The following is a 10969-nucleotide window of genomic DNA, read 5'->3' on the forward strand; positions in this document are numbered from 1 at the left end:
AAAAACATTTTGGGATATTTCTGAAATATTTCTAAGAGATTTTTGTAACCTTACAGAAATCTTTCTATAAGCTTTCAAGTGTAAGAATCGCGGACATTTTACTGTTCCAGAGCTGTCTCAGAGCTATTGCAGAAACATTTTGCAATATTTATGAAACGTTTCAATCTATCACATGAAATATTTTTGAAATATTTCTGAAAGGTTTTTGTGCTGTATGGGAATTTATTAATTACATATGCATGCGGGCCTTTTTCAATACACAGCAAGCTATTGCAAAGCAATCTAAGGAGATTATGTCGCTTCGCAATAGATGGAGATTGCGAGTAACACCGCACTGGTCAAGTACTTAATAATTCGCGCATTATTGGTATCAAGAAAAATAACATTATAAAATTCTCGTAATTAGAAAATTTTTTTAATAGAAAATATAGTATTTTTATTATTTTTTAAACATTGCTGCAATATTGCTATCGAAAGGTTGCAATTTTAGATCCCTGCAATGTCTCTGCAAGATTGCACTGCAATCTGCAAGATTGCAACGTTTCTGCAATGTAACTGCAACCATCTGTGCTGTATGGATAAAAACAGATGTCATTGTGTCGTCTTCTGACATCAGTGTGTTTGCTGTTATCTAAATAAAATTATATAGATGATTATCTAGATGAAATTTTAGCGTTATCTTATCTTTATATAGATAATAAAAATAAGTATTATCTATATGTATATGCATCTTAGATGAAAGAAAGTTATTTTTACTAAATTATCTAAGATAACGTACAGATAATTTGGTTTAGGGCCACATAAGGTTAGCCACAAAAATACTTAACAGTTACACTATTTAAATATGGATGGCGTTGTAGACCATATATGCATTTATGTGTGTGTCATATAACTTAACCTGAATATATTCTATATCCCCCTTTATAATTTAAATTTTTCTATAATTTTTTTATAACTTTTTCTACTGTGTTTACATGAAGTCTTAAAAATATTATCTGCAAATTATCTAGATAAATCATCATATGATTTTATCTTTTATCTAGATATATTAAAACCGAAATCATCTTTATCTTATCTAAGATAAATTTATATATTTTGATCTTATCTTTATCTAGCTAATTTTAAAATCATCTATGCACAACACTGGACATCACTCTGTTACTTGTGATAGTACATTCAGTAGTAAAATATTTCCATTAGGGACCGTGTAGGAATTTGTACAGCGTGAGCGATTCGAATAACAAGAATTGACGTACATATATCTATCTCTCATTTAACCCTGAATCATCTGATTCCACGTTTTATTTGATTTAAGTTTTTCATGGAAGCTTAGCGTACAACGCTATTTCGAATTGAGGTGCAAGGTAAATTTTTTAAGCGGAGGATCCAGGTATTCGAGTACTCGCCTACATCGACGAAGCATCGATGGCCACGTTTGTGGGAACCGACGACGCATTCGCACGTCTTGTTCGTGCCGCATTGGCTATGCTTCAGGAACAGTTGGCACTGGGACTGCTGTTCGCACTTCTCGCCGACCCAGGAAGCGGCTTTCAAGCACCGCTGATCGCCTTTGGCTAGCACGTAATCCACTTTACAGTCGCATTTGTTGTGCATACACTTGGAATGTTCCACGATGCATTCGTCATCGTTGTTGCAGTGTTCGCTCAATTCTGAAAAACGGATTTGGTCTAATTCTAGACTTTTGTAAATGCCAAGATACTTCTCCATGAGAAACTCCATGACACTCGAAGAAATGCTTTTTTCCCCGAAAATTTGTCGCTCTTGTTTTACTTCGTGTTTCTTGTTTTAAAGAGAACTACTATAATAAATATAAATTATCGTTCTTGTACGACATAATGCTCCGTTAAATTCATTAAATTGTATGTAAATATTAAATTAATTTACATTTAATTTATTTATTAATATATGCCCGATAAAAAATTTTCATACATAAACATATGTAAATATATGTATACAGGGTGTCTCAGAATTCGCGCATTCGGAATTCATAGCGTGATTATTCGTGCCAAAAAAAGTAACTTTTTCCTCTAGCAAAATTGTGTCTGAAGCTGAACATTATTTTTCAAATAAGAGCAACTTCAAGGTAACGAATAAGCGCTTTAGGTAACGCGTAAATTAGGAGCGGCACGCGCACGGCGTGCCATCGCGTTTGAGCGTGTATGCTATTTTATTATTTTGATAAAAGTTTTTATAAAAACTATGCATGATACCTAAGTATCGTTATTTTGAACACATCTTGTCTTAATAAGAGAATATGTTGCAATTAACATTACCGATTAATATTACCGAAGCAACGATTGAAAGTCAAATAAGATTAGATAAGATGTGAATAATTGTGAACCGAAATTATTGTTAAAAAAAAAGTAAATAAAAAATAAATAAATAAATAACTAAATAACTAAATAAATAAAACATAAATGAATAAATAATAATAATAAAATTAGCAACATGTCGCAATATTCTCCACTCGTATAATTTATCGTGATAATCACACTTCTTTTCCGTGTAATACAGACACGTAAAACACATGAACGTTTCTGTCATGAACGTGTCTGAACATGACAGAAACGTACACACTCAAACGCGCTGGCACGCCGTGCGCGTGCCGCTCCTGATTCACGCGTTACCTAAAGCGCTTATTCGTTACCTTAAAGTTGCTCTTATTTAAAAAGTAAGGTTCAGACACAATTTTGCCAGAGGAAAAAGTTACTTTTTTTTGGCACGAATAATCACGCTATGAATTCCGAATGCGCGAATTCTGAGACACCCTGTATACAATTATATATCAAATAAGTCCATACATGTTTTTATATTGTGTATTTCTGTATAAGTTTTTATAATTCTGTATAATTCTATGTAATTCTACAAATTTATATAAAAAAATTTTAAAGAGATAAACTTGCTCATTTATAATTATATCTAATTATATATAATTCGGTTCGATCTCCTTGTCCTAGTCTTCATAGTTTTAACACATCCGAGCCTTTCGTATTTATTAAATAAGTAGGCAATACATAGAATTAGTAGCTAAACATATATAAGAAGACATATTGTAGTTACAACGTTATAGAAATAACGTCAGACTCCGAACACGCATTAAATCAAATTTTGAGTGCTGACAAATTTAGCGGACAGTACAAGTTCGACATCCCAGAATGTGAAACTATAAATTCAAACAGTCTTGTACGTAACATAAATTAATTAATATTAAATTGAGTTTTAGAACAAAGTAAAATAAAAAGCTGAAAAGACAAGGATCGCAGAATACAAAGAAAGATTCTCGCGAAACTACTGGATTATAATTTTTATCGATGGTTCCAGTACTTACTGGCGCTTGGCAGACAGCTAGTGTTGTCAGGATTCGCATGATGACGCAAACCGCAGGTACAAAAACCGTATTCGCAAAAAGTGTTCTTGATATGACAATTGCGATTCGAGCGGCAGCGTTTTCCCAAACCTGAATGCAAAGAATAATCACCATAATTTTACTCAATTACACAATTGTTTAGCTCAATTTACCAACTTTCCTTTGTATTTGATTACCGTGCGAACAACCGTGGGTAATTTACGTGCGTACAAAATAGAAGTAACGCTAAAGCCCGGTCTACAACCCGGGACAGAAGTCAGTAGTCAGAAATCATAAATCGTAAGTTGGAAATTGTAAAGAAAAATGTTGATCCACAATGAGTCGTAAGTCACTATAATCTAGCCAATCAAGACGAGGACATTTATAGGCAATCATTTGCCTCAACAAGCTTGATGAGTTCCAAATCATCAATATCCCTGGCGAAAATTTTAAGTAAGAGATGATGTTTATATTTATTTATGAGGAGTTTCATCGATAGTTACATTGTTTATGAAGAGTTTTATTGATGGTTACACTGTTTGGAAGTACGTTGCAAACACCTGATTAATTCTTTACTGACAATAACATTTTACAAACACTTAGAAAATTATAATGGAAACGTTTGATATTGTATCATTAAACGCAATTTGAACACTTGTAACCGTAAACATGTCATAAACAACTCCATGTTTAAATTTATATCTCACAAACAATTCAATAAATGTTTTAAACTCAAATAAATGTTTTAAACTCAAATAAAACATTGACTCAACATTCAAACAAACTTCTTACATAAACATGTTATTTTCGCCAGGGATTCTCGTTGGATGCAGCGATTTCCATCGTTAAACAAGTTTGCCCACACAGCACAGAAAGATTGCAGGAAGATTGCAGAAATGTTACATTGCAAGATTGCAGTATTGCAGCAACGCTGCGCAACATTGCTGCAACGTTTCTGGAGGATTGTTGAAATGTCCGCCCTCAGAGAGATTGCAGTGCAACATTATAGCAATGTTGCGGTGCAATATTTTTGGAATAATTTCTTGTTGTTGTACATAAGCAGAGAATTTACTAATTACATATGCATCCGGGCCTTTTTCAATACACAGTAAGCTATTGCGAAGCAACCTAAGGAGATTATGTCGCTTCGCAATAGATGGAGATTGCGAGCAACACCGCACTGATCAAGTACTTAATAATTCGCGCATTATTGGTATCAACGAAAATAACATTATAAAATTCTCGTAATTAGAAAAATTTTTTAAATAGAAAATATAGTTTTTTTTATTATTTTTCAAACATTGCTGCAACATTGCTATCGAAAGTTTGCAATTTTAGATCCCTGCAATGTCTGCAAGATTGCATTGCAATCTGCAAGATTGCAACGTTTCTGCAATGTAACTGCATCCATCTGTGCTGTATGGGTAGGATCTTTTACTCCATTTAATGTCAGTACTGTCCCTTTTTTCAACGTCCCAAAGGACCCTTTTCTTTAACAACGTGCGTATGTATATCGTTTTTGTACTACTTATTTCTCTATACTGTTAATATAAAGAGACAGAGTTTGTAGCCTTTTTCTTTATTCGCGAGTATCTAAAAAAAACCGCTTGATCGATTTATTGAATTTTTTACGGACTATTCCCAGTAAGAAATGACGTCGAATCGACGCCAATACAACGGTGTCGATGTCGATTCGATCGACGAATAATTTCTCACTGGGATTATTTAGTTTAGTATATCGAAAGAGTCAAACACTATGTGTATACATCATCCTTGCCCGTCTGTTTCTTCTGTATTAATAGAGCGTTCAATTAACTTAATTCTGTCTACTTATTACAAAATAACAATCCTTTAGTTTCAGTAACTTTCTTATTCTACTTATTACAAAATAACAATCCTTTAGTTTCAGTAACTTTCTGATTGTCATCCTAACGAATCAACGCAAGAGCGTCTCTGATTTATAAACGCGTTCTGAAAGAACACGATATGTTTGGCAATGGAAGTTTCTGTCATAGCGAATATGCAAAATTGTTTCAACTCAACTCGTTGTCTACATTTGTAAACTTATTAAAAGCAGTAACGTTGAAATGTCCGCCCTCAGAGAGATTGCAGTACAACATTATAGCAATGTTGCGGTGCAATATTTTTGGAATAATTTGTTGTTGTTGTACATAAGCAGAGAATTTACTAATTACATATGCATCCGGGCCTTTTTCAATACACAGCAAGCTATTGCGAAGCAACCTAAGGAGATTATGTCGCTTCGCAACAGATGGAGATTGCGAGCAACACCGCACTGATCAAGTACTTAATAATTCGCGCATTATTGATATCAACGAAAATAACATTATAAAATTCTCGTAATTCGAAAAATTTTTTAAATAGAAAATATAGTATTTTCATTATTTTTGAAACATTGCTGCAATATTGCTATCGAAAGTTTGCAATTTTATATCCCTGCAATGTCTCTGCAAGATTGCAACGTTTCTACATATATCTTGTAACAGGCTGATAACTCGCTTATGTCTTCTAACTACTGACTTTTGTCTCATTGTGGACCGGGCTTAACGGTAAGAGGCGAGCCGCGTTATTTTGTCATGTTATAAAGTCAGTTAAGTGATCGTTCATATAATTTCGTCTCCGCGCGCTGAATATGGCAGACCGCTAGTTGCATCGCTCCCTTGTTATTAGGTACTAACTCGGGTTATTTATTTTTCCCATAATTTTTTTCCATAAATATGCATATAATGAAGGGGCTGGCCTGCGTTAGCCGGGACACTTCTGGGGAAAAGTTGCGACGCTCACCGACGGACTCGTAGCACCTCCCGTCCGTGAAGTGGGAATCGTGGGCGCATTGACAAGTGCCTCCTCGACATTCCGATTGCGGTGTAAACGTAAACGCACACTGGATGTCCTCCTCGCAGGGATCGCCGATGCGAGCAGCCACTGTTGAAATAACGTTCCTTATAGATGCCTCCGCCTCGAAGTTTGCGCATTACTTTCTTTTCTTTACGTTCCGCGCTTGTTACGTTCTCGCGTGAAAGAGTTTCACGTTTCTCATTAACCCTTTGCGTCCCAGTAGTGGCTCCGTCGTGAAATCACTGTGCTCTTTGACTTTTTCGTCATTACGTTGAACTTATTCCCAAGGAGAACAAAAAGTCAGGATGTTGTCAATATGACATCAAATTGACATCATCCTGACTTTCTGTTCTCCTTGGGTTGTGACTACGAGATGCATAATTGAATATTCGCATTATTTTTCAAGACATGGGATACAATTAATATTATTATGTAATATTACTTTTTATTTTTTCTTATTGTTTGTACAATTGACGCTTATTTATAAGTATTTGTATACAGGGTGTACCAAAACCACCGGATATCCTTTTATGCGCAGATTTTTTAGCAAATTTCAAGTCGAAAATTCTAATACAAAAATGTCGAGGCTATAATAGTTTTTAAATAATAAGCGATTATATTTCACAAACGACAGGCCTGAGATTTCGCGTGCTCAGGCGCGGCGACATGATAAGTGATAAAAGTGTTCCTATGAACGTCACCCTGTTTATTTAATTCAAGTAAAAATTTGCAACATGTTGTAACTTCAAAGTGTTGCAGCTGTCAAAGTGATCGATCAATATCAGTTATTACGAAAGTTGTTACTAGAGCTGGAATTTTTCTTCGAAGATTTTCAATTTTAAAGCTTCGAATTTTCGAAGCTTCGTAGAAATTCTTCGAGAATTGAAGTGTTTAAATTTTTCGAAGATTCGAAGTTTCGTAGTTTCGAATATTCGAAGTCAATGAATGTATTATATTAACAAGATAAAAACAAATAACAAATTTTGCAAAATTAATCGTTTTTATTATAACTGTGAACTAATTAAATGCCAACTAATTATGTCATTACCAAGTATAAAAAAAACAAACGTACTTTTTGTTGGACACACATTTGTCCATCGCGCAAAAAGAAACACAATTAAATCGAAGGAAATAAATTTTGGTATGGTCTTTGAAAACTTATATGTTAATGCATTAGTTGACTTTGAATATTCGAAACTTCGAAAATTCGAAAATTTGAAATTTCGAATCTTCGAAAAATTTGAAAACCTCGAAAATTTGATATTTGAAGTTTTTTCGTTTCTTCCAATTCTTCAAAGCTTCGAAATTGAGAAGCTTCGAATAATTAAGACCACGAGTTGTTACTATGCTAAAAAGGGGGACATTCGTAGGAACACTTTTATCATTTGTCACGTCGCTGTACCTGAGCGCGCGAAATCTCAGGCCCGTCATTTGTGAAATAAAGTCGCTTACTATTTAAAAACTATTATAGCCTCAACATTTTTGTATTAGAATTTTCGTCTTGAAATTTTCTAAAGAATGTATGATCGGAAGAATATCCGGTGGTTTTGGTACACTCTGTATAATAAAAGTTTGTCCTTTAGAAAACAAATTCTTTTTATGTCGCGCCGCAAAGGATTAACAGAAGCTCGAATGAGCCTCTTTCTTCATTCGAATCCACAGTATTTGAAGATAACGTTATTAAATATATATAACGTACAGAAATAATATAGCGAAATTTCGAGCGCGATTCAGATTTCGTATAATCGATGGACGAAATATATGATTTTAATGTTAATCATAAAATGTTGAGCGAATTTGCCGGATCGACAGAGTTCCGACTTCCATAAAGTTTGTTCTAGAAGCCAACTTTATTCAATCGCCTCACGATCGTGTTGAGAGGGACGGATTTACGCCGTCCTGACTCATTTATAGAAATTATTCGTGATCTCTGTCGGCTCAACAAGCACGACGAACGACACGCTCCAGGTGAGGCGGGATCGTGAGAAAGGAACGGATAGGAATAGGGATGAACGGATATCTCCGCGGGATCTCGAGGTCGACGACATCGTTCCCGACTATTAGAATAATTAGACCGAGATCTAGAGCGGTGCTTGCTATATCTCGGGGGATATTCCTGGGGTGGAAAAACTTTACTGAAAATATAACGAAATCTCTTAATTTAAAAACCTCTCTGAATTGAACTCCGCTTCATTATATCATCTCATCAATATTTCAGTAAAAATTCATTAAAAAGTAACACGGTTGTTAGTTCAATTCGGTAAATCTCATATTGAATATTTTCTAATTTCTTTATTACTCTTCAACAGTATACTTAAAATTCCCTTACATTGCGCAGTATTACATTGAATTAGGAAAATTATGATTCGTTTTGACATACATTCAGTATACTTTTTCAATAACTATTGTTTCGTCGACTCTTCATCGATTTCAGTGCTGTTAGCAAAATATTTCTATCGGAAATTTCTCTAAAATCCTATTTCATTCCTACACTGAGAAAAATTTCCATCGGATAAACCGATTAAATAGTGTTTCCGATGGTTAATTTTTCCGATTACGTTTTCCGATTACATTATGGACACATCCGATGAAATTTATCCGATGAAATTTGGTTGACAAACCGATTATATTTTTCATCGGATATACAATTTAATTGGATATATCCGTTTGTTCTTATGTAATTGGATTATCCGATAACATTTAATCGGACATTTTTCTCAGTGTAACGTTAACGCGTGAACGTTGATATCGCGCTCGAAAGATAAAGAAACAAAGAGTACCTCTTAAACATTTGTAGTTATTATTACTCCTAAACTCGATGTGATCATCTTTGCACGAGCAGGTCTGCTGGTTCCGGCAAAACGCGTTCGGAATACAGTCGACGTCGTATTTACACTGGGAGAAGGTTTCTGAAAAAAGAAAAACGTATATACACATTCGCCTCGTTTGTCACGCTATTTATAATAACTATTTATAATAACGGAGGAAAAATAAAGAAGACTATACATATGGTAAAATTGTCTCTCTGCCTCCCTCAGATTGAAAATAAAAAGAGACGTTAGCGGACGTATGAAGCAATCGGCTTTATACATTCGCTGGACAATGAGTACGACCTAATAATCGATTAGACACGATCCGTAAAGAATGAACGACCGAAGAATCGCCTCACACTTCACGGTAGTTGCGCGTTCCGGCCTTGCCCTTATTAATTTAATTCGTGAAAGCCGAATTGTACGAGCCGCTATCATTCCACCTTGAACTCCGTTTGCTTACTATTGCTGCGATTAGCGTAACCGCGATCGTTGCATCGCGGGGACGAGTCCTCGTTGCCGTTGACGTAGGTGATCGTCGCGCAGACGGTAACGGGTACGAGGACGAGAAGCCGCGTGAAGCCGCATACCGTCCACGTCCTCGTCATCCTCGCAGCGACGGCGGACGGACGCCGCGTACGGAACGTTTCACCATCATCATCATCGCCGACTTATTGTCATTTTCGGATCCCGCCGGTTCCGCGAGAGGAGACGGGGTCATCCGATCGGGATTGCTCCAAGGCCACCGCGTCACGATCCCGACAGTCGTCCCTTTCCGTTTAGCTCACGACGACGCACGCATTGTTTCGCCGTCCGTTCAATCGTTGCGCAATCGTAGATAGGAATACATCCTCGGATGAACATCATCAAGGCGTATCCCGCGCGATTACCGTCAGGTCCCTCGACATTGTCTATCGGGTCTATATCGCCTGTGTCTATCGCTCACTTCCTTGTTCGTTCAAGGCGAAGCACCAACGAATTCACCGTCATGCGACTGGTCTCCGACGAATCGATCTGGAATTTTGCCCGAGTCACGAAATCTCGTTAGGCATTCCATATTAAAGATTATGAGATTCCAACATGAACCGTTAGAACGGAGAGATCGATTTTTCACAGTCAATTTTTGTCTCACCTTTCGAGAATAATCATGAGATCTGAATAGATTCTAAAATTTTTAATAAACAACACAAAACTGCCCGCGAAAATTTAGGTTCGTTAATTACAAAAAGCACTAGAGTAGGTGAATCTGATAGAGTTCTTTTTATGCTGAAAACGAATCTGGCCGCAGAATTTCCCAGCATGTCAGATTTTTGAGTAATTTCCCTTTTTAAAATATTAAGTAGAATGCGATTAGATTACATTAGATTACATACATAATTTCAATGTAAATAAATCAGAATCTTCTTAATTTATATTGAAATTGCATGTAATCGATAATCTATTATTTTAAACAGGGTTGTAATTAAATGAAAAATACTGTAAAAAAGTTAGGTTATCCCGTTTCATGAATTTATTATGAAGACCCTAACTTTTTGAAATATTTTATGCCAAAGACATTGTATACCCTACCCAGGTAGAACATAAAACTCATAATGACATCATTATGACATCACTTAAAAGTCATTTTGGAAAAATCATAATGATCTCATTTGATACATTTTTGGCTACGTTTTGGTGACTTATTTATGATATCCCAGATAGCATTTTGACATCCAATGTATATACATTGCATATACATCAGTGTATATGACATATCCTATGAACATGCAGTGATATATCAACGACATACATTGGATATCGTAGGTATGTGCAAATGCAACGCGCTGTAGATGCAATTTATATCCATGCAATATACATGTGTATATTTGCCGAACATTCTATGTACATGTGTTTATTGAAAAAAAAAAATTTTTTCAACTAGTTTTTTTAATAA

General features: G+C 35.5%; 1 protein-coding gene across 2 annotated transcripts in view; it reads right to left on the reverse strand.

Annotated features, from left to right (window-relative positions):
* LOC105557918 (tenascin-like) overlaps positions 1-10391 on the reverse strand; it is a 16300-nt gene extending 5909 nt beyond the window's left edge. For both annotated transcript variants that reach the window (XR_001008636.1, XM_012005323.1), the window contains exons 1-5: positions 9500-10391; positions 9007-9135; positions 6173-6313; positions 3350-3478; positions 1407-1670 (exon numbers count right to left, since the gene is read on the reverse strand). Coding sequence is in view for 1 of the 2 variants with exons in the window: in XM_012005323.1 (XP_011860713.1) it covers positions 1407-1670; positions 3350-3478; positions 6173-6313; positions 9007-9135; positions 9500-9644 (808 nt within the window). In the remaining variant the exon portion in view is untranslated. The remainder of the gene's footprint in view (positions 1-1406; positions 1671-3349; positions 3479-6172; positions 6314-9006; positions 9136-9499) is intronic.
* Between the last annotated feature and the right edge of the window lie 578 nt (positions 10392-10969).

This window comes from Vollenhovia emeryi, unplaced genomic scaffold (assembly GCF_000949405.1).
Source record: "Vollenhovia emeryi isolate VEMERY1.0 unplaced genomic scaffold, V.emery_V1.0 DF939406.1, whole genome shotgun sequence".
In the NCBI taxonomy this organism is placed as follows: domain Eukaryota; kingdom Metazoa; phylum Arthropoda; class Insecta; order Hymenoptera; family Formicidae; genus Vollenhovia; species Vollenhovia emeryi.